The sequence below is a fragment of the Ciconia boyciana genome, chromosome 29, assembly GCF_034638445.1.
Source record: "Ciconia boyciana chromosome 29, ASM3463844v1, whole genome shotgun sequence".
Taxonomy (NCBI): domain Eukaryota; kingdom Metazoa; phylum Chordata; class Aves; order Ciconiiformes; family Ciconiidae; genus Ciconia; species Ciconia boyciana.
The window spans coordinates 342,445-367,137 of NC_132962.1; the positions used below are offsets into that span (position 1 = coordinate 342,445).

General features: G+C 53.3%; 1 protein-coding gene across 1 annotated transcript in view; it reads right to left on the reverse strand.

Annotated features, from left to right (window-relative positions):
• The window catches only part of LOC140644769 (tenascin-X-like), a 62,689-nt gene that overhangs the window by 7,575 nt on the left and 30,421 nt on the right, over positions 1–24,693 (reverse strand). Inside the window, 16 exon segments of the mRNA XM_072847832.1 lie at positions 1,795–2,088; positions 2,651–2,944; positions 3,281–3,574; positions 4,580–4,873; positions 5,195–5,488; positions 5,826–6,119; positions 7,352–7,645; positions 13,310–13,597; positions 14,542–14,835; positions 15,736–16,029; positions 16,359–16,652; positions 17,268–17,555; positions 17,895–18,188; positions 18,824–19,117; positions 19,443–19,730; positions 23,753–24,046. Coding sequence (XP_072703933.1) covers positions 1,795–2,088; positions 2,651–2,944; positions 3,281–3,574; positions 4,580–4,873; positions 5,195–5,488; positions 5,826–6,119; positions 7,352–7,645; positions 13,310–13,597; positions 14,542–14,835; positions 15,736–16,029; positions 16,359–16,652; positions 17,268–17,555; positions 17,895–18,188; positions 18,824–19,117; positions 19,443–19,730; positions 23,753–24,046 — 4,686 coding nt within the window.

Sequence of the window (24,693 nt, forward strand, 5' to 3'; positions counted from 1 at the left end):
TCAACCATCCAACCATCAACCATCCAACCATCCACCATCCACCATCCAACCATCAACCATCCACCATCCAACCATCCACCATCCAACCATCCACCATCCAACCATCAACCATCCAACCATCCACCATCCACCATCCAACCATCCACCATCCAACCATCCACCATCCACCATCCAACCATCAACCATCCACCATCAACCATCCACCATCAACCTCCAACCATCCAACCATCCAACCATCCACCATCAACCATCCACCATCAACCATCCAACCATCAACCATCCACCATCCAACCATCCACCATCCAACCATCCAACCATCAACCATCCAACCATCAACCATCCAACCATCAACCATCCACCATCCAACCATCCACCATCCAACCATCCACCATCCAACCATCCAACCATCCACCATCAACCATCCAACCATCAACCATCCAACCATCCACCATCAACCATCCAACCATCCAACCATCCACCATCAACCATCCACCATCAACCATCCACCATCAACCATCCAACCATCCATCATCCAACCATCCACCATCAACCATCCAACCATCCATCATCCAACCATCCATCATCCAACCATCAGCCATCCACCATCAACCATCCACCATCAACCATCCACCATCAACCATCCAACCATCCATCATCCAACCATCCATCATCCAACCATCAGCCATCCACCATCAACCATCCAACCATCCACCATCCAACCTTCCAACCATCCACCATCAACCATCCAACTGTCCAACCGTCCATCCACCAATCTATCCAACCATCCATCCACCCATCCAACCATCCAACCAACCAACTGTCCAACCAACCATCCAACTGTCCATCCATCAACCATCCATCCACCTATCCAACCATCCATCCACACATCCAACCGTCCAACCAACCAACTGTCCAACCAACCATCCAACTGTCCATCCATCAACCATCCATCCACCTATCCAACCATCCCTCCATCCACAAAACCACCCACCCACCCATCCACCCATCTCTCCAGCCAGCCATCCAACCTTCCATCCATCCATCCAACCATCCAGTCACCATATGTCCACCTTTCCATGCGTGCTGCATGTCCTCCAGAGCCATGTGCCCTTCCATCTACCCACACATTCCTCTGCCCATCACTGCAGCAGTCTACCCAACCACCCACCCATCCTTCCAGCTACCCAATCATCCAGCCAACCCATCGTCCATCCGTCTGTCCAACCAACCTTCAGTCCATCCACCCATTCAACCAACCAACTGAACATCCACCCATCCACCCACCCCCCACGCATCCATCAGCCTGTCCCCCCATCCCTCCACCCTTCCTGCTCCCATCCCTCCGTCGATCCCACACTTAGTGCCAAGAATTTGTTCCCATCTCCCACAAGTCCGTGGATCCAGCCGAGGATCCATCCATTCATCCAGTCATCCAAACAGCCAAAACATCATAGAAGCAACTTCCATCCACCCACCCACCCACCCATCCATCCTTCCACCCACCCATCCTTCCATCCATTCATCCTTCCACCCACCCACCCACCCACCCATCCATCCTTCCACCCACCCACCCACCCATCCTTCCATCCATTCATCCTTCCATCCATCCATCCACCCACCCAACCCTCCAAACTTGCACGCACCCATCCCATCATCCACACCCTCGTCAGCACCCGAGATGTTCCCAGTTCCCACAAGACCCAAGGGACCAGGATGGGCCCTGCCCAAGCTCCTGCTGCCATGCCAAAACCAGCACCCAAAGGGGACACAGAAATGGTCCACAGACGCCCTCACCTGTGATGGCATCGGTGGAGATGGGGCCCAGACGTTTCCGACCCCACACCCCGTACAGGTTGAACTTGTAGCGGCGCGACGGTGACAGCCCAGGCACGGTCACCGTGCGGGAACCACCGTCCACGGGCAGCACCTGGGGCTGCCCTTCTGCATCCTTGTACTGCACCGTGAAGGAGTCAAAGGTGCCCTCGGGGACGCTCCACTCCAGCTGCACGGAGTCGGGGCTGACATGAGGGGCTGTGAGCTCGCCCAGGCGGGGCTGGGATGGTGGCTTCTCCTTTTGTGGAGCTGGGGCTGCAACGGAGAGGACGCAATGCGGAGCATAAACATCGACCCATCCACCCATGTGTTCAACAACCAACCAAACATTCCTCTAACCATCCATCCATCCATCCGTCCACCCTCCGTGCACCTTGATCCAGCCAGCCAGCCAGCCAGCCATCCGTATCACCATCTCTCCACCCATCCATCCCTCCATCCAACCGTGTCTGTCTGTCTATCCATCCATCCCTCCCTCCCTCCCTTCATCCAACCGTATATCCACTCATCCAATGAATAAACCATCCATCCATCAATATCCCCCAAACCCTTCCACCTTGCGTGCTCCCATCCATCCATCCAGCCATCCACCCGGCCAACCATCCATCCAACCAAGAAACACTCTTCCATCAACCTACCCCTCCATCCCTCCAACCCTGCATCTCCCATCCCTCCATCCAGCCCCCCGTCAGCGCACAAGAGATGTTCCCATTTCCCACCAGGCCCGAGCGACCAGGATGGGCCCTGCCCCAGCTCCTGCCGCACTCCAAACCCAGCACCCAAAGGGGACATGGGCAGATCCAGCACAGGCCCTCACCTGTGATGGTGTCAAGGGAGATGGGGCCCAGACGTTTCTGCCCCAACACCCCATACAGGTAGAAATTGTAGCGGTGGGACGGTGACAGCCCAGGCACGGTCACCGTGTGGTATCCTCCATCTACGAGCACTGACTCGGGCTGCCCTTCTGCATCCCTGTACTGCACCATGAAGGAGTCAAAGGTGCCCTCGGGGACGCTCCACTCCAGCTGGATGGAGTCAGAGGTGACATGGGAGGCCGTGAGCTCGCCCAGGCGGGGCTGGGATGGTGGCTTCTCTTCTTGTGGAGCTGGGGCTGCGAGGGAGAGAGCACAATACAGGACATAAACATCAACCCATCCACCCATCCAAGAAAACAAACATTCATCCACCCAATGCTCGCTCCATCTTTCATGTCATCAGTTATCCATCCATCCATCCATCCTCTACCCATCCATCCATCCATCCTTCCATCCATCCATCCATGACTCCAACCTTGTATGCTCCCATCCCTCCAACCCACTCAGCACACAAGAGATGTTCCCATTTCCCAAGAGGCCAAACACACCCAGGACAGACCCAGACCCAGCTCCTGCCCCACATCAACCCACTTCCAAAGGGGACACAGGCAGGGCCAACAGACATCCCTCACCTGTGACAGCATCGGTGGAGATGGGGCCCAGACGTTTCCGACCCCACACCCCGTACAGGTTGAACTTGTAGCGGCGCGACGGTGACAGCCCAGGCACGGTCACCGTGCGGGAACCACCATCCATGCGCAGCACCTGGGGCTGCCCTTCTGCATCCTTGTACTGCACCGTGAAGGAGTCAAAGGTGCCCTCGGGGACGCTCCACTCCAGCTGCACGGAGTCGGGGCTGACCTGGGAGGCCCTGAGCTCGCCCAGGATCGGCTGGGAGGGGGCTTCCTCCTCCGGCTTGGCCTCAGCTGCAGCACAGGACACAAAGCAGGGCATAAACATCTCTCCATCCGTCCATCCATCCGTCTGTCTATCCTTCCCTCCATCAAATCACCCATCTCCCCATGCACCTTTTTCCATCCACCACTCCTTGATTTCACACCTCCATTCCAACATCCAACAAACCAGATGCTCCTTTATTACTCCAATCAACCAGACAGCAACCAACCAACCATCCACCCACCCACCCACCCATCCTTCCGTCCAACTACATGTCCACACAGTCATCCCATGACTGATCCGGGCCACAAACCAGACACACACTCATCCAACCTTTCATCCATCCATCCACGTATCCATCCCTTCAACCAATCAATGAGCCACCCATCCATTCTTCGTTCATCCAGCTATCCATACATTCTTCCATCCCTCCATCCACTCTTCCATCCATGCACCAATCCATTGATCCGCCTACTCAGCCATGCAGCCATCCATCCAAATTCCATCTACCCACCCAATCGTGCCTCCATCCAACCATCCAAAGCACCGTTCACCTCTGAAACTGCCACAAATTCATCCATACCCCGTCCGTTCAGTAATCCCACCACATAGCCACGCTTCCACTAATTCAGCCAGCCAGCCATACATCCAACCGTCCATCCAATCACCCAACTAATCCATCCATTACGCCATCAAGACACAAGACCCCCTTCCATACAACCATCTATCTATCCAATCATCCAATCAAACATCCAAATGTCCTGCCGTCCAACAATCCATCCATCCACCCAACCTTCCATCCATCCGTCCGTCCACCATGCAAACCAACACACAAACATCCATCCATCAGTCTATCCCTTCTTCCCGCCAAACTTGCATTCTCCCATCCCTCCCTCCATGCCCTAGGAAGCAGTACAAAATGGTCCCCGTTTCCCACAAAGCCCGAGGGACCAGCACGACCCCTGTCCGAGCTCCTGCCACACACAAACCCAGAGTCCACAGGGGACACGGCTGGGACCTGCACATGTCCTCACCTGTGACAGCATCGGTGGAGATGGGGCCCAGACGTTTCCGACCCCACAACCCGTACAGGTTGAACTTGTAGCGGCGCGACGGTGACAGCCCAGGCACGGTCACCATGCGGGAACCACCGTCCACGGGCAGCACCTGGGGCTGCCCTTCTGCATCCCTGTACTGCACCGTGAAGGAGTCAAAGGTGCCCTCGGGGACGCTCCACTCCAGCTGCACGGAGTCGGGGCTGACCTGGGAGGCCCTGAGCTCACCCAGGATGGGCTGGGAGGGGGCTTCCTCCTCCGGCTCAGCTGCAGCTGAAACAGAGAGAGGACAATGCAGGGCATAAACATCGTCCACCCATCCATCCAAACATCTCCTCACCCAATGAACCACACACTCATCCCACCACCCTTACCTGCTACACTCCCTCTATCCAGGCTTCCCTCTCTCTCGTCCTCCCTTACAGCCTTCACCCCTGCCTGCAACCATCCCTCCATCCAGCACCCAATCAACACCCAAGACAAGTTCCCATTTCCCACATGGGCCAAGGATCCCACATGGGCCCTGCCCAAGCTCCTGCCACGCTCAAATTCCAGGGCCACCAACGGCACCAATGGTCCCACACTCCCACTCACCTGTGACAGCATCGGTGGAGACGGGGCCCAGACGTTTCCGACCCCACACCCCGTACAGGTTGAACTTGTAGCGGCGCGACGGTGACAGTCCAGGCACAGTCACCGTGCGGGAAACACCGTCCACGGGCAGCACCTGGGGCTGCCCTTCTGCATCCTTGTACTGCACCGTGAAGGAGTCAAAGGTGCCCTCGGGGACGCTCCACTCCAGCTGCACGGAGTCGGGGCTGACCTGGGAGGCCCTGAGCTCGCCCAGGATCGGCTGGGAGGGGGGTTCCTCTTCTGGCTTGGCTGCAGCTGAAACACAAAGGGCACAATGCAGAGAATAAACACCCACATGTCCGTCCATCTGTCCATCCGTCCATCCCTCCAACCATCCATCCATTTTCCTACCCAACCATCAGTCTATCCATCCACACATACATTCTGCTCGTCATCTCTACAGTTACCAGGTCACCCAAGCATCCACGCACACGTCCTTCCATCCAACCGGAACACCGTTCCACCCATCAGCCTTCCAAGCATCCACACATGCATCCTTCCACTCAAAGTCTCTCTGTCCATCCATCCATCCCATCAGGGATGGCCCACCCAGGGCCAGCAACAGCACTGAAGGTCCCACAGTAACACTCACCTGTGACAGCATCGGTGGAGATGGGGCCCAGACGTTTCCGACCCCACAACCCATACAGGTTGAATTTGTAGCGGCGCGACGGTGACAGCCCAGGCACGGTCACCGTGCGGGAACCACCGTCCATGCGCAGCACCCTGGGCTGCCCTTCTGCATCCTTGTACTGCACCGTGAAGGAGTCAAAGGTGCCCTCGGGGACGCTCCACTCCAGCTGCACGGAGTCGGGGCTGACCTGGGAGGCCCTGAGCTCGCCCAGGAGCGGCTGGGAGGGAGGTTCCTCCTCAGGCTTGTCTGCAGCTGAAACACAAAGGGCACAACACAGGGCATAAACATCCCATACACACATCCACCAATCTACCCATCGATCCGTCCATCCATCCTTCCATCCAGCAAATCACCAGTCTCTCCATGCACATTTTTCCATCCATCAGTCCTTGAATCCCCACCTCTCTTTAACCATCAAACCAAACAGATGCTCCTTTAAGCTCCAATCAACCAGACATCCAACCAAGCATCTCTCCATCCATCTCTCCATCCATCCACCCATCCTCCCATCTTTACTTCAGTCTCTGTACTCAACCATCCATCCATTCACACATCCCTTCAACTAATAATCCCCCAATCTCTCCCTTCTATCTATCCAGACGTACATGTCCATTGGATCTGTCCAAGCAAACATTGAATCAGCCATCCATGTTTCCATCCTTCCATCCATCCATCCTTCTCTCCATGCACCGTCCATCCATCCTTCCATCCATCCTTCTCTCCATCCACCGTGCAACGATCCTCCCATCTATAAATCCTTCTCTCCATCTATACATCCTTCCATCCATCCTTCTCTCCATCCACTGTCCATCCATTCTTGCATCCATCCCTCCATCCTTCTCTCCATCTACCCATCCCTACATCTGTCCATCCATCCCTCCATCAGTATCATCCTTCAACTGCCAAGCAACTCAAACAAGCCATCGAGATTCCCTTCCATTTAGCTCTCTGCCTCCCATACATTCAGCCATACATTCCTCCATCTGTTTCTCAGTCCAGTATCCATCTTGTTCACCATCTCTCCTTCCAAATACCCGCTTGTCCATAAACCATCCTGCTTCCCATTCACCCAGTCACCCTTTCCCATACTCCTTTGGGCATTCTCAGCCCTTGGTTCTATCCATCATTCCACCCCACCAATGACCCCACCAACCACGTATTCCTCCATCCATTCTTCCATCCAGACACCTAGACAGACGGTAAGCAACAAACCACCCAACAAGCCAAACATCCATCCACAAATCCATCTTTTCTCCCATCCTTCCCTCTAAACACCTCTCCATACATCCATCCACCAATACATCCCCCCATCCCTCCAACCATGCCTGCACCCGTCCCTCCGTCCATGCCCACTCAGCACACAAGAGAAGTTCCCATTTCCCACAAGGTCCAAGGGACCCAGCATGGGCCCTGCCCCGGCTTCTGCTACCACCCCAAACCAAGAGCCCTGAAGGGACATGGCTGGGACCTGCAGAGGCCCTCACCTGTGATGGCATCGGTGGAGATGGGGCCCAGACGTTTCCGACCCCACAACCCGTACAGGTTGAACTTGTACCGGCGTGATGGTGTCAGCCCAGGCACGGTCACCGTGCGGGAACCACCATCCACAGGCAGCACCTGGGGCTGCCCTTCTGCATCCTTGTACTGCACCGTGAAGGAGTCAAAGGTGCCCTCGGGGACGCTCCACTCCAGCTGCACGGAGTCGGGGCTGACCTGGGAGGCCCTGAGCTCGCCCAGCATCGGCTGGGAGGGGGGTTCCTCTTCTGGCTCGGCTGCAGCTGAAACAGAGAGAGGACAATGCAGGGCATAAACATCGTCCATCCATCTATACATCTATTGACATTCCATCCACCTTGCTAATCATCATCCACCCCTCAGCCAATCCAACCAACCAGCCAAACACACATCCATCTCTCCAGCTCTTTGTTCATGCATCCACCCAGGCCTCCATCCCTCCCATCACCCACGTTCCATCAGCAACCCTCCATCCATCAGGGCGTGCATTCAGCCAGCCAACCACTCACTCTGCCTTTTGCCACCCCACCAGTCTGTCCGCTTATCCCTCTGCTTCTTATCAATTCATCCATCCTTCCACCAATCTCTCCAGACATTCAGGTGTCCATCTGTCCCTCCATCCATCCATACATCCACCCATCTCAACATCCACCTCTCCATCTTTTGGACCATTCATTCATGCACCCCTCCATCCATTCCTCTGTCTATCTGTCCACGCCAGCAGTCATCCATGCATTTCACCCTGCACGCATCCATGCTTCCAAACATCCATCCAACCATTCATCTTCCCACCCACCTTCTTCTATCCACCGGGACAAGAATCCACCCGTCCAACCAGCCCTGCATCCATTCAACCCTTCAGTTATTCATCCATCCATCCACCCATCCACCCACCCACCCATCCATCCATCCATGCGTTTGTCACATGGAAGGATATACTGTATAAATGAACCTAGATCTGGGTAAACCGGTATGCTCGTTAGGCAGAAGGATCCCCCCTGCATCCAGCGCTGCAATAAAGAGAATGCCTGCTTCTTAATGCTACATTGGTGTTAAGAGGTTTATTCCCGATTTCAGTGACAGTTTTGGCGACCCAGATGGGACACTGCTTTTGAATCTCCACGGATCCGTTGGATCGCAGGACCTCCAGCCAGCACTGAGGGATTCTCGGGGAGAACCTCTGATCCCCAGACTGAAGAGCTTTGAGCAAGACCCCTGGGAAGGTAAAGGCATTCCTTTCTTTAATTTTCTTTAAAACGGTGGTTGCCTGTCCATAAGTTGCGGCGAAAGCTCCGCAGGGCTCGGCTATAAAAGTACCTAAGGGAAGGAAGGAATCGATCCTATCGGATGAAAGTCCGTAGGACACCCAGGTTTGGAATCTGGAATTGGATTTGGCAATCAATTAAAACCTCCGGAGGAAGAGGTGGGTTAGAGTCCTATTGAAAAAAAGGGTATAAGGGGTTCGAGTCCCCAGTGTTTTGTTAAGTTGTATTTTCGTGTTTTGTGTTAAGTCATTGTCTTCACGTTTTTGTAAGTCATTGTCTTTGTGGTTTTGTATTTGACTATTTTATAATGGGTAATAAGCCTTTGGAGGAAGGGGTGATTTTGAAAAGATCTCCCCTAGGTTGTCTATTGAAACATTGGGGAAAAGGGGGGGGACACCCTCTCACTCGAAAACAGCTTATAGACTATTGTAATAATTGGTGGCCAATGTATATTCTTGAAGATCAGGAAAAATGGCCAAAGAATGGAACACTAAGATATAACGCTATATTACAATTGATGTTATTTTGCAGGCGGGAGGGTAAATGGGATGAGGTACCTTATGCAGATTTATTTTTTTCACTTTGAGAAATCATCCGGAGTGGCAAAAACAGTGTGGGATGATCCCGCAGGATTCTATGCTATTGACTTTGGAAAAACAGGGAAGGAATAAGAGTTTAAAGCACTGTTGCTCTGCCTGTAGCATTGGGAAAAGGTGTTTAAAGTGTGGAGAAGAAGCAGATGATTTGGAATTTACGGTAGCTCCTCACCTAAGGCTTGGAGAAAATCCTGACTGGAATGATTTACAGGTAATATTAGATACATTGTTGGATGGCACTGAAAAGAAGATGGTATTAAATACTGCTCGGAAACGGGTAGAAGGGGCACATGCTAATGGGGATTTGCAGGGAATGAAAGATCAAAATTTTCCTGCCACAGATGCAGAGCGGGATCCCAATCAGCCGGGACCCCGGAGGCTTTTAACAAGGTATCAGAGATGGATACTGTGTGGCATAAGGCACGCTATGCCAAAAGCAATTAATTGGTCTAAATTATATGAGATTAAACAAGAACCAAATGACTCACCAATTTTTGTATATGCCTGAATGCCCGATACCCTTGATGGGACGGGATTTATTGAGCAAATTAGATGCGCAGATAACCTTTAAGAATGGAGGGGTACAACTACTAATACCTGAATCAAAAGCTGTGGAAGCGAGAATTTTTATGTTACAGAACACACCAAGACCGAAGGAATAAATTCCTGCAGAAGTGGAGGATGCTGTAACACCCTTGGTATGGGCTAGTGGCATCCCAGGTCGGTCTAAATTGGCAGAACCAGTAAAAGTTGTTCTAAAATCTGGAACTAAACCGGTAAGACAAAACCAGCATCCTATTAAGCGGGAAGCTAGAAAGGGGTTGGAAGAATTAATAATGAGATTTTTGAATTATGGATTGTTGATAGAGTGTGAATCGGAATATAACACTCCGATATCACCAGTGAAAAAGCAGGATGGTAAGGAATATAGATTAGTTCAGGACTTAAGAGCCGTGAACCAGATTGTTCAAGATATTTACCCAGTAGTAGCTAACCCATACACCTTGCTGACATCCTTGAAGGAAAAGCGTGCGTGCTTTACTGTACTCGCTCTCAAGGATGCTTTCTTCTGCATACCTCTAGACAAAGACAGTCAGGCGATATTCGCCTTCAAATGGGAAAGTCCCACCACTGGATGAAAAACACAGCTTACCTGGACGGTGCTTCCTCAAGGGTTTAAGAATAGTCCTACAATATTTGGGAAGCAGCTGGCAAAGGAGCTGGAATTATGGCAAAAGGAAAACCCCGAGGGAACAATACCGCAATATGAGGGTGACATTCTGTTGGCTGCGGAGACTTGGGGAGAATGTCTACAGATGACTATAAGCTTGTTGAATTTCTTAGGACAAGGAGGATATCGGGTAAAAACACAGATAGGAGAATAAAGCACAGATAGGAAAAAAGACTGTGATATATTCAGGTTTTGAGATCTCACAAGGACAACGGAGACTGGGAGCCAACAGAAAGGAAGCAATTTGCCAAACTCCAGAACCAAGAACTGTACGAGAACTAAGGGCGTTTTGGGGTGTGGTCGGATGGTGCAGACTGTGGATTCTCAACTATGGACTATTGGTAAAACCCCTTTATGAAGCTTTGAAGGTGTCAAAGGTGTCACGTACTACGGATCCCTGAATGCCAAGTAGCCTTTAAAAATTTAAAACGGGCTTTGATGTCAGCACCTGCATTGGGACTGCCTGATTTGTCCAAACCTTTTGAGCTATTTGGACATGAACGACAACATCTTGCCCTGGGCGTGTTGACTCAAAGACCAGGAGCATGGAGGAGAGTCGTGGGATATTTCTCCAAACAATTGGACAATGCGAGTAAGGGATGGCCAGGATGCTTGCGTGCTGTAGCTGCAACTGTTCTTTTGATTCAAGCAGCTAGAAAATTAACAATAGGACAAAGAATCACTGTGGATGTTCCGCATACGGTAATTTCTGTTCTAGAACAAAAGAGGGGACATTGGCTGTCTCTAAGCCGTATGCTTAAATATCAAGTCATCTTGTTGGAACAGGATGATGTGGAACTTAAAACCACCACAGCAATCAACCCAGCGATGTTCTTGAATTCAGAAGTGAGGGATTCTGAACCCTTGCACCATGATTGTCTGCAAACCATCAAGCATGTATATTCAAGTAGACAGGATCTAAGAGATGAATCGTTAACTAACCCTGATTTGGAGCTGTTTACAGATGGTAGCAGCTTCATATGAGGTGGAAAAAGGATGGCTGGATATGCAGTGGTCACAACTACACAGGTGATAGAAGCTGGGGCCCTACCCACTAACACGTCAGCCCAGAAGGCGGAATTAGTGGCATTGAGACGAGCCCTGAAGGTAGCTGAAGGGAAAAAGGTAAATATATGGACTGATTCAAAGTACGCATTTGGAATAGTCCACGCACATGGGGCTATCTGGAAAGAAAGAGGATTGTTGTCGGCTCAAGGATCACCTATCAAATACAAGGAAGAAATTCTCCAACCTCTACAGGATATTCAAAGACCTAAGGAAGTGGCAGTAATGCACTGCAGAGCACATCAGTTTGGACAAACTGCAGTAAACGTGGGTAATCGATTGGCTGATAAAACTGCGAAAGAGGTGGCTGAACAAAGCATCCTTGCATTGGTACCAGTAAAACAGATGAAGCTCCCAACTCTAAAACCTAATTATGGTGAGTTAGATCAACAATTGGCATCGCTGTTAAAAACAGCCATAAATGAAGAGGGTTGGTTAGTAACTCCTACAAAGCAAGTCATTGTCACACCACAGGTAATGACTGAGATTGTAAAGGAGAGACACGAGGAAACACCTTGGGGTAGCGAGGCTATGATTCCTAGTCTTCAAGATTCGATTATATGCATAGGGATGACAGGAATAGTAAAGTCTATAACAGCAAAATGCCCTATTTGTTTGAAAAACAATCCCATGAACAGCAAAAGACAACCTTCAAGGACCACTAGACAAGGAAATTCCCCCGGAGATATAACCCAAACATGACTGAGAATTTGGAGAAACAACTTGATACTATACAAAATGTGGCAAAGTCAAGTCGTAATTTAAGGGAGGCTATGGAAGCAGGATGGCTTAACAAGATTTTACATGGATTAGGATTCACCCTAACAGGATGGTTACAGAGCCTGTTGCAAAATGTAATTGTCTTCCTAATAATAATGATAGTTGCTCTTGTTCTGTTTGGATGCTTGAGAAGTTTGATTATTAGACAATTATCCCAAGCGCATGTATTGGTTGGGTGAAATGAAAGTCAGACTCATCGAATAAGGGTCAGTTATCGATAAGTCTCAACGGGGGGAAATGTTGGAAAATAAGTGAGGAACATGTAAAGAATAAAGTTCAAAGGGTCAACCAAGAAGGAACAAAAGGAAACACAAGAATAGCCTGGTGAAACCGGATCTTCTAGCATGTGATATTTAAAAATGGAGAAAATAAAGCCTTAAAAGGAAGAGTGACCCTGAATTCATGACCTGAAAAGCATGGTTTCGCGGTCTACGACCACCAGCGACCACCAGAGGACCCCCACGTGAAAAACTGTGCATGCGTTATGCTAAATCATCATTATGTAAGATACTAATTAACATAGTCCCGCCTAGTAGTGTGAAAACCTATGCATATGGAAGAACATACTGCATAAATGAACCTACATCTGTGTAAACCGGTATGCACGTTAGGCGGAAAGATCCCCCGTGCATCCAGCGCTGCAATAAAGAGAATGCCTGCTTCTTAATGCTACACTGGTGTTAAGAGGTTTATTCCCGATTTTGGTGACAGGTTCACAGATCCAACCATCCTTCTTTCCAACCACTCAAAAAACCTACCACCCAACAATCAGACACACATTCATCCCTCCTACTGACTGTCCATCCATGCCTTCATCCACCCATCCCTCCCTCCCTCCATCCATCCATCCCTCCCTCTCTCTTGCCTGCTCCCATCCCTACATCCACACAACAATCAACACCCAAGAGATGTCCCAGCTGGACAAGCTCCTGCACAGCTCCAAACCCAGCGCCCAAAGGGGACATGGATGGAGTCCACAGACATTCTCACCTGTGACAGCATCGGTAGAGACAGGGCCCAGACGTTTCCGACCCCACACCCCGTACAGGTTGAACTTATACCGGCGCGACGGTGACAGCCCAGGCACGGTCACTGTGCGGGAACCACCGTCCACGGGCAGCACCTGGGGCTGCCCTTCTGCATCCTTGTACTGCACCGTGAAGGAGTCAAAGGTGCCCTCGGGGACGCTCCACTCCAGCTGCACGGAGTCGGGGCTGACCTGGGAGGCCCTGAGCTCGCCCAGGATGGGCTGGGAGGGGGGTTCCTCTTCTGGCTCGGCTGCAGCTGAAACACAAAGGGCACAATGCAGAGAATAAACACCCACATGTCCGTCCATCTGTCCATCCGTCCATCCCTCCAACCATCCATCCATTTTCCTACCCAACCATCAGTCTATCCATCCACACATACATTCAGCTCGTCATCTCTACAGTTACCAGGTCACCCAAGCATCCACGCACACGTCCTTCCATCCAACCTGAACACCGTTCCACCCATCAGCCTTCCAAGCATCCACACATGCATCCTTCCACTCAAAGTCTCTCTGTCCATCCATCCATCCCATCATCGAACCATCAGCCAAATCAGCCAATCAATCTCTCTACCCATTTAGGCAGGTTTTCAGTCACCCAGGTACTCATCCATTCATTCATCCATGTCTTTATCATTCCTTTCAGCCACCCACCAATTCCTTGTCAACCTGTCCACGCAGCCTTCTCTCCCTCCATTTCTCTGTCCAACCATCCATGCTTCCATCCATCCCATCAACCATTTCTCCATGCACTATTCCATCCATCTGTCCTTGAGTCCATTCCTCTACCCAACCATCCTATCCCCTACCCTTCCAACAAAACACCCACCTACCCAGGCAACCATCCGTTCAACCATCTCTCCGTCCAATCAACCTTTTAACCAACCGTCCACCATCCCTCCACCATCCATCCATCCATCCATCCAAACATCTCCTCACCAGTGAGCCACACACTCATCCCACCACCCGTACCTCCTTCATTCCCTCCCTCCAGGCTTCCCTCTCACTCATCTGCCCTTATGGCCTTCACCCCTGCCTGCACCCGTCCCTCCATCCAGCACCCAATCAACACCCAAGACAAGTTCCCATTTCCCACATGGGCCAAGGATCCCACATGGGCCCTGCCCAAGCTCCTGCCACGCTCAAATTCCAGGGCCACCAACGGCACTGATGGTCCCACACTCCCACTCACCTGTGACAGCATCGGTGGACACGGGGCCCAGACGTTTCCGACCCCACACCCCGTACAGGTTGAACTTGTAGCGGCGCGACGGTGACAGCCCAGGCACGGTCACCGTGCGGGAACCACCATCCACGGGCAGCACCTGGGGCTGCCCTTCTGCATCCTTGTACTGCACCGTGAAGGAGTCAAAGGTGCCCTCGGGGACGCTCCACTCCAGCTGCACGGAGTCGGGGCTGACCTGGGAGGCCCTGAGCTCGCCCAGCATCGGCTGGGAGGGGGGTTCCTCTTCTGGCTCGGCTGCAGCTGAAACAGAGAGAGGACAATGCAGGGCATAAACATCGTCCATCCATCTATACATCTATTGACATTCCATCCACCTCGCTAGTCATCATCCACCCCTCAGCCAATCCAACCAACCAGCCAAACACACATCCATCTCTCCAGCTCTTTGTTCATGCATCCACCCAGGCCTCCATCCCTCCCATCACCCACGTTCCATCAGCAACCCTCCATCCATCAGGGCGTGCATTCAGCCAGCCAACCACTCACTCTGCCTTTTGCCACCCCACCAGTCTGTCCGCTTATCCCTCTGCTTCTTATCAATTCATCCATCCTTCCACCAGTCTCTCCAGACATTCACGTGTCCATCTGTCCCTCCATCCATCCATACATCCACCCATCTCAACATCCACCTGTCCATCTTTTGGACCATTCATTCATGCACCCCTCCATCCATTCCTCTGTCTATCTGTCCACGCCAGCAGTCATCCATGCATTTCACCCTGCACGCATCCATGCTTCCAAACATCCATCCAACCATTCATCTTCCCATCCACCTTCTTCTATCCACCGGGACAAGAATCCACCCGTCCAACCAGCCCTGCATCCATTCAACCCTTCAGTTATTCATCCATCCATCCACCCATCCATCCATCGACCCGCCCACCCATCTGTTCATGGCTCCAACCATCCTTCTTTCCATCCATTCAAAAAACCAATCACCAGACACACGCTCACCACTCCACCTACCTGCCCATCCATCCATACAGCCGTCCATCAACCCATCCCCCTCTCTTGCCTGCTCCCATTCCTACATCCATCCAACAGTCAACACCCAAGAGATGTCCCAGCTGGACAAGCTCCTGCCACACTCCTAACCCAGCGTGCAAAGGGAACACGGATGGAGCCCACAGACGTCCTCACCTGTGACAGCATCGGTGGAGATGGGGCCCAGATATTTACGACCCCACAACCCGTACAGGTTGAACTTGTAGCGGCGCGACGGTGACAGCCCAGGCACGGTCACTGTGCGGGAACCACCATCCACGGGCAGCACCTGGGGCTGCCCTTCTGCATCCCTGTACTGCACCGTGAAGGAGTCAAAGGTGCCCTCGGGGACGCTCCACTCCAGCTGCACGGAGTCAGGGGTGACATGAGGGGCTGTGAGCTCGCCCAGAATTGGCTGGGAGGGGGCTTCCTCCTCAGGCTTGGCTGCAGCTGAAACAGAGAGAGGACAATGCAGGGCATAAACATTGTCCACCCATCCATCCATCCATCCAAACATCTCCTCACCCAATGAACCACACACTCATCCCACCACCTGTACCCTCTTTACTCTCTCCCTCCAGGATTCCCTCTCACTCATCTGCCCTTACGGCCTTCACCCCTGCCTGCACCCGTCCCTCCATCCAGCACCCAATCAACACCCAAGAGAAGTTCCCATTTCCCACATGGGCCAAGGATCCAACATGGGCCCTGCCCAAGCTCCTGCCACACTCAAATTCCAGGGCCACCAACGGCACTGATGGTCCCACACTCCCACTCACCTGTGACAGCATCAGTGGAGACGGGGCCCAGACGTTTCCGACCCCACAACCCGTACAGGTTGAACTTGTAGCGGTGTGATGGTGACAGCCCAGGCACGGTCACCGTGCGGGAACCACCATCCATGCGCAGCACCTGGGGCTGCCCTTCTGCATCCTTGTACTGCACCGTGAAGGAGTCAAAGGTGCCCTCGGGGACGCTCCACTCCAGCTGCACGGAGTCGGGGCTGACCTGGGAGGCCCTGAGCTCACCCAGGATCGGCTGGGAGGGGGGTTCTTCTGATGGCGGGGCTGAGGCTGCAATGGAGAAGCCGAATGTAGGGCACACAGGGGAGCAGACATCCCATACCTCCCTCCACCAATCCATCCATCCATCTATCCTTCCATCCAACAAATCACCCATCTCCTTGCACCTTTTTCCATCCATCAGGCTTTGAATCCACACGTCTGTATAACCATCCAACTTTTATTCCTCCAATCAACAAGACATCTACCCAAACTGCCCACCAGCCATCCACCCAGCCAGCTTCCCAATCGTCCAATCACCACCCAGTCCATGACCAGACACACACTCATCCCAACATTCTTCCATCGGTCCACGTATCCATCCATTCAACCAAGTTCCAACCAAGGAGCCACTCATCCATTCTTCATTCACCCAATGCATCCTCTATTCCATCTCTCAGTCCTTGATTTCATCTGTTCATTCATCCGTTCTCCAGCCATCCATTATCCATCCATCCCTCCAGCCAGCCAGCCATCCCTCCGTTCCACTCTCCGGCCTTGCACATGCCCTTCCCTACATCCCTCCCCAAGTCAAAGTCTAAGAGATGTTCCCACTCAATGGGCTCCACCCCCACAGCAAACCCAGGGCCCACAACGGACATACACAGGGGCAACAGACGTTCTCACCTGTGACGGCATCGGTGGAGATGGGGCCCAGACGTTTCCGACCCCACACCCCGTACAGGTTGAACTTGTAGCGGCGCGATGGTGACAGCCCAGGCACGGTCACCGTGCGGGAAACACCGTCCACGGGCAGCACCTGGGGCTGCCCTTCTGCATCCTTGTACTGCACCGTGAAGGAGTCAAAGGTGCCCTCGGGGACGCTCCACTCCAGCTGCACGGAGTCAGGGGTGACATGAGGGGCTGTGAGCTCGCCCAGGCGGGGCTGGGAGGGGGCTTCCTCCTCAGGTTTGGCTGCAGCTGAAACAGAAAGGGAACAATGCAGGGCATAAACATTGTCCACCCATCCATCCATCCATCCAAACATCTCCTCACCCAATGTACCACACACTCATCCCACCACCTGTACCCTCTTTACTCTCTCCCTCCAGGATTCCCTCTCACTCATCTGCCCTTACGGCCTTCACCCCTGCCTGCACCCGTCCCTCCATCCAGCACCCAATCATCACTCAAGAGAAGTTCCCATTTCCCACAAGGTCCAAGGGACCCAGCATGGGCCCCGCCCCAGCTTCTGCTACCACCCCAAACCAAGAGCCCTGAAGGGACATGACTGGGACCTGCAGAGGCCCTCACCTGTGACGGCGTCGGTGGAGACGGGGCCCAGACGTTTCCGACCCCACACCCCATACAGGTTGAACTTGTAGCGGCGCGATGGTGACAGCCCAGGCACGGTCACCGTGCGGGAAACACCATCCACGGGCAGCACCTGGGGCTGCCCTTCTGCATCCTTGTACTGCACCGTGAAGGAGTCAAAGGTGCCCTCGGGGACGCTCCACTCCAGCTGCACGGAGTCGGGGCTGACCTGGGAGGCCCTGAGCTCGCCCAGGATTGGCTGGGAGGGGGGTTCCTCTTCTGGCTCGGCTGCAGCTGCAACACAGGGCACAACACAGGGCATAAACATCCCATACCTCCCTCCACCAATCCATCCATCCATCTATCCTTCCATCCAACAAATCACCCATCTCCTTGCACCTTTTTCCATCCATCAGGCTTTGAATCCACACGTCTGTATAACCATCCAACCTTTATTCCTCCAATCAACAAGACATCTACCCAACCTGCCCACCAGCCATCCACCCAGCCATGTGTCCACACAATCGTCCAATCACTCACCCAGTCCATGAGCCAGACACACAATCATCCCAACATTCTTCCATCGTTCCACGTATCCATCCATTCAACCAAGCAACCAAGGAGCCACCCATCCATTCTTCATTCACCCAAGCATCCGTACACTATTCCAGCAGCACAGACAGACATTCATCCAAACAGCCACACACCCAAACAGCCACAAACTCATCCAAGTACCCACCCGCCCACCCATCTATCAACCTATCAGTTCATACTTCCAACTTTCATGCACCCATCCGTGCATCCAGCCCCAAATCAGCACCCAACAGCTATTCCCATTTCCCAAGAGACCCAAGCAGAGACCATGGGCACTGCCCAAACTTCTCCCAGTGCAAACCCATGGTCCACAGGGTGCCCAACGCCACCCTCACCTGTGATGGTGTCGAGGGAGACGGGGCCCAGACGTTTCCGACCCCACAACCCGTACAGGTTGAACTTGTAGCGGCGCGACGGTGACAGCCCAGGCACGGTCACTGTGCGGGAACCACCGTCCACGGGCAGCACCTGGGGCTGCCCTTCTGCATCCTTGTACTGCACCGTGAAGGAGTCAAAGGTGCCCTCGGGGACGCTCCACTCCAGCTGCACGGAGTCGGGGCTGACCTGGGAGGCCCTGAGCTCGCCCAGGATTGGCTGGGAGGGGGGTTCCTCTTCTGGCTCGGCCACAGCTGAAACAGAAAGGGAACAATGCAGGGCATAAACATCGTCCATCCATCCATCCATCCAAACATCTCCTCACCCAATGAACCACACACTCATCCCACCACCCTTACCTGCTACACTCCCTCTATCCAGGCTTCCCTCTCTCTCGTCCTCCCTTACGGCCTTCACCCCTGCCTGCACCCGTCCCTCCATCCAGCACCCAATCAACACCCAAGAGAAGTTCCCATTTCCCACATGGGCCAAGGATCCCACATGGGCCCTGCCCAAGCTCCTGCCACGCTCAAATTCCAGGGCCACCAATGGCACCGATGGTCCCACAGTAACACTCACGTGTGACGGCATCGGTGGAGATGGGGCCCAGACGTTTACGACCCCACACCCCGTACAGGTTGAACTTGTAGCGGCGCGACGGTGACAGCCCAGGCACGGTCACTGTGCGGGAAACACCGTCCACGGGCAGCACCTGGGGCTGCCCTTCTGCATCCTTGTACTGCACCGTGAAGGAGTCAAAGGTGCCCTCGGGGACGCTCCACTCGAGCTGCACGGAGTCGGGGCTGACCTGGGAGGCCCTGAGCTCGCCCAGGATTGGCTGGGAGGGGGGTTCCTCTTCTGGCTCGGCTGCAGCTGAAACAGAGAGAGGACAATGCAGGGCATAACCATCGTCCATCCATCGAAGGGGGAGGGGAGTAATATCAGGCTTGCCCAAGGGAAGCTGAGGGACGACGTGCCACAGTTAGAGGGAGCGGGTGCCAGCGAGGGCACTCAGCCTGTGTCTCTGAGATGTGCTGGGTACACTGGGGCACGGCTGAAGCTGAACAGAGTTGAGCTAGGGGATACGGAGGCAATAGGAGCCAAGAGGGAAATGCCAGTGAAACCCCTCAAAGCACAGAAGGGGTGTTCCTCTGTGAAGGAGACAGGGACGACAGCCCAGCTGAAGTGCCTCTACACCATTGCACGCAGCATGGGCAACAAGCAGAAGGAGCTGGAAGCCATTGTACATCAGGAAAACGATGACATGGTTGCCATCACGGAAACATGGTGGGATGACTCGCACAACTGGAGTGTGGCGACGGATGGCTATACACTCTTCAGGAGGGATAGGCGAGGCAGGAGAGGCGGTGGGGTAGCCCTGTAGGTTAGGGAGTGTCTGGATAGTTTAGAGCTTCATGATGGTGACGAGAGGGTGGAGTGTCTATGGGTAAGAATCAGGGGGAAGGCCAACAAGGCAGATATTGTGGTGAGAGTCTGTTAGAGACCACCCAACCAGGATGAGGAGACAGATGAACTATTCTATAAGCAGCTGGGAGAAGCCTCACGATCGCTAGCCCTTGTCCTTGTGGGGGACTTCAACCTACCGGCTGTCTGCTGGAAATGCAATACAGCAGAGAGGAAACAGTCTAGGAGGTTCCTGGAGCGTGTGGCAGAGAACTTCCTGACACAGCTGGTGAGGGAGCCAACTGGGGAAGGGGCCCCGCTGGACCTCTTGTTCACGAACAGAGAAGGACTTGTGAGCCATGTGATGGCTGGAGGCCGTCTTGGGCAGAGTGATCACGAAATGATAGAGTTTTTGATACTTGGAGAAGCGGCAAGGGGAGGTCAGCAAAACTGCCACCTTAGACTTCCGGAGGGCAGACTTTGGCCTGTTTAGGAGACGGGTCGAGAGAGTCCCCTGGGAGGCAGCCCTAAAGGGCCAAGGGGTCCAGGAAGGCTGGACATTCTTTCAGGAGGAAGTCCTAAAGGCACAAGAGCAGGCTGTCCCCAGGTGCCGAAAGATGAGCCGGCGGGGAAGAAGACCGGTCTGGCTGACTAGAGAGCTCTGGCTCGAACTCAAGAAAAAGAGGAGAGTCTACGACCTCTGGAAGAAGGGGCAGGCAACTCAGGAGCACTGCAAAGGTGTAGCGAGGCTAGGCAGGGAGAAAATTAGAAGGGCCAAAGCTGAGCTAGAGCTCAATCTGGCTACTGCCGTAAAAGACAACAAAAAATACTTCTTCAAATACATTAGCAGCAAAAGGAGAGCTAAGGAGAATCTCCAGCCCCTAGCAGACGGGGGAGGGATCACAGTGACCAAGGCTGAGGAAAAGGCTGAGGTACTTAATGCCTTCTTTGCCTCAGTCTTTAATAGCAGGGCCAATTGTTCTCTGGGTACCCAGCCCCCGGAGTCGGAAGAGAGGGACGGGGACCAGAATGGAGCCCCCATAATCCAGGGGGAAATGGTTAGTGACCTGCTGCACCCCTCAGACACTCACAAGTCTATGGGGCCTGATGAGATCCACGCGAGAGTACTGAAGGAACTGGCAGATGTGCTCACCAAGCCCCTTTCCGGCATTTACCAGCTGTCCTGGCTAACTGGGGAGGTCCCAGTTGACTGGAGATTAGCAAATGTGACACCCATCTACAAGAAGGGCCGGAAGGAGGACCCGAGGAACTACAGGCCTGTCAGCCTGACCTCAGTGCCAGGGAAGCTGATGGAGCAGATCATCCTGAGTGCCATCACACGGCATGTAGAGGATAACCAAGGGATCAAGCCCAGCCAGCATGGGTTCATGAAAGGCAGATCCTGCTTGACCAACCTGATCTCCTTCTATGACAAGGTGACTCGCCTAGTGGATGAGGGAAAGGCTGTGGATGTTGTCTATCTAGACTTCAGTAAAGCCTTTGACACGGTTTCCCACAGCATTCTCCTGGAGAAACTGGCTGCTCATGGTTTGGATGGGCGTCCTCTTCGCTGGGTAAAGAACTGGCTGGATGGCCGGGCCCAAAGAGTGGTGGTGAATGGAGTTTACTGCAGTTGGCGGCCGGTCACAAGCGGTGTTCCCCAGGGCTCTGTGTTGGGGCCAGTTCTGTTTAATATCTTTATCAATGATCTGGACGAAGGGATTGAGTGCACCCTCAGTAAGTCTGCAGATGACACCAAGTTGTGCGGGAGTGTTGATCTGCTGGAGGGGAGGAAGGCTCTGCAGAGGGACCTGGACAGGCTGGATCGATGGGCTGGGGCCAATTGTGTGAGGTTCAACAAGGCTCAGTGCCAGGTCCTGCACTTGGGCCACAGCAACCCCATGCAACGCTACAGGCTTGGGGAAGAGTGGCTGGAAAGCTGCCTGGCAGAGAAGGACCTGGGGGTGTTGGTTGACAGCCGCCTGAATATGAGCCAGCAGTGTGCCCAGGCGGCCAAGAAAGCCAATGGCATCCTGGCTTGTATCAAAAATAGCGTGGCCAGCAGGACTAGGGCAGTGATCGTGCCCCTGTACTCAGCACTGGTGAGGCCACACCTCGAATGCTGTGTTCAGTTTTGGGGCCCTCACTCCAAGAGAGATATTGAGGGGCTGGAGCGTGTCCAGAGAAGGGCAACGAAGCTGGGGAAGGGTCTGGAGCACAAGGCTGATGGGGAGCGGCTGAGGGACCTGGGGTTGTTCAGCCTGGAGAGAAGGAGGCTGAGGGGAGACCTCATCGCTCTCTACAACTGCCTGAAAGGAGGGTGTAGAGAGGTGGGGTCGGTCTCTTCTCCCAAGTAACAAGTGATAGGACGAGAGGAAATGGCCTCAAGTTGCACCAGGGGAGGTTTAGACTGGATATTAGGAAATTTTACTTCACTGAAAGGGTGGTCAAGCATTGGAACAGGCTGCCCAGGGAAGTGGCTGAGTCGCCGTCCCTGGAGGTATTTACAAGACGTTTGGATGAGGTGCTTAGGGACATGGTGTAGTGGTGGGCTTGGCAGTGTTAGGTTTACAGTTGGACTCAATGATCTTAAGGGTCTTTTCCAACCTATACGATTCTGTGATTCTGTGATCTATACATCCATTCACGTTCCATCCACCTCGCTAATCATCATCCACCCCTCAGCCAATCCAACCAACCAGCCAAACACACATCCATCTCTCCAGCTCTTTGTTCATGCATCCACCCAGGCCTCCATCCCTCCCATCACCCACGTTCCATCAGCAACCCTCCATCCATCAGGGCGTGCATTCAGCCAGCCAACCACTCACTCTGCCTTTTGCCACCCCACCAGTCTGTCCGCTTATCCCTCTGCTTCTTATCAATTCATCCATCCTTCCACCAGTCTCTCCAGACATTCACGTGTCCATCTGTCCCTCCATCCATCCATACATCCACCCATCTCAACATCCACCTGTCCATCTTTTGGACCATTCATTCATGCACCCCTCCATCCATTCCTCTGTCTATCTGTCCACGCCAGCAGTCATCCATGCATTTCACCCTGCACGCATCCATGCTTCCAAACATCCATCCAACCATTCATCTTCCCATCCACCTTCTTCTATCCACCGGGACAAGAATCCACCCGTCCAACCAGCCCTGCATCCATTCAACCCTTCAGTTATTCATCCATCCATCCACCCATCCATCCATCGACCCGCCCACCCATCTGTTCATGGCTCCAACCATCCTTCTTTCCATCCATTCAAAAAACCAATCACCAGACACACGCTCACCACTCCACCTACCTGCCCATCCATCCATACAGCCGTCCATCAACCCATCCCCCTCTCTTGCCTGCTCCCATTCCTACATCCATCCAACAGTCAACACCCAAGAGATGTCCCAGCTGGACAAGCTCCTGCCACACTCCTAACCCAGCGTGCAAAGGGAACACGGATGGAGCCCACAGACGTCCTCACCTGTGACAGCATCGGTGGAGATGGGGCCCAGATATTTACGACCCCACAACCCGTACAGGTTGAACTTGTAGCGGCGCGACGGTGACAGCCCAGGCACGGTCACTGTGCGGGAACCACCATCCACGGGCAGCACCTGGGGCTGCCCTTCTGCATCCCTGTACTGCACCGTGAAGGAGTCAAAGGTGCCCTCGGGGACGCTCCACTCCAGCTGCACGGAGTCGGGGCTGACCTGGGAGGCCCTGAGCTCGCCCAGGATGGGCTGGGAGGGGGCTTCCTCCTCTGGCACAGCTGCAGCTGCAACAGAGAGAGGACAATGCAGGGCATTAACATCGTTCATCCACCTATACATTCATCCATCCCTTTTTTCTACCCAACCAGAGTCTCATCCATCCGTACATTCAACTCATCATCGCTCCATTTATCATCTCACTCAAGCATACTCCCACCCCTCCTTCCACCCAGCCTTATCACTACTCCACCCATCATCCTTCCAACCATCCAGCCACCCACGGCCTTCCTCTCACCCAGCTCTCCATCCACCTGATCACCCACCCACCTAACAGCTTGCCCCAGCCACACACACTCCAACTTCCTTTCCACCATGCATTCCATCCAGCCATTATCCTGCTGATCCTCTGTGGGTCACTCCACCAAGTCCTCCATCACTGCATCCATCCATCCACCCATTCAATCACCTCTCTTTCCATGCACTTTTTCCTTCACTTGGTTCTTTAATCTATCCCCCCATTCAATCATCCAACCATCAATCCATTCACTTGATCCTCCAAACAACCAACAAACTATCCCAACATACATCCATCTATCCACCCTTCTGTCCTTCCAGCCAACCATCCATCTATAAAGTCCTTTCAACCACTCACTCCATGAAACAGCCACAAATTCAACCATCCACCATCTGTGATCCCATCAATCCATCCAAA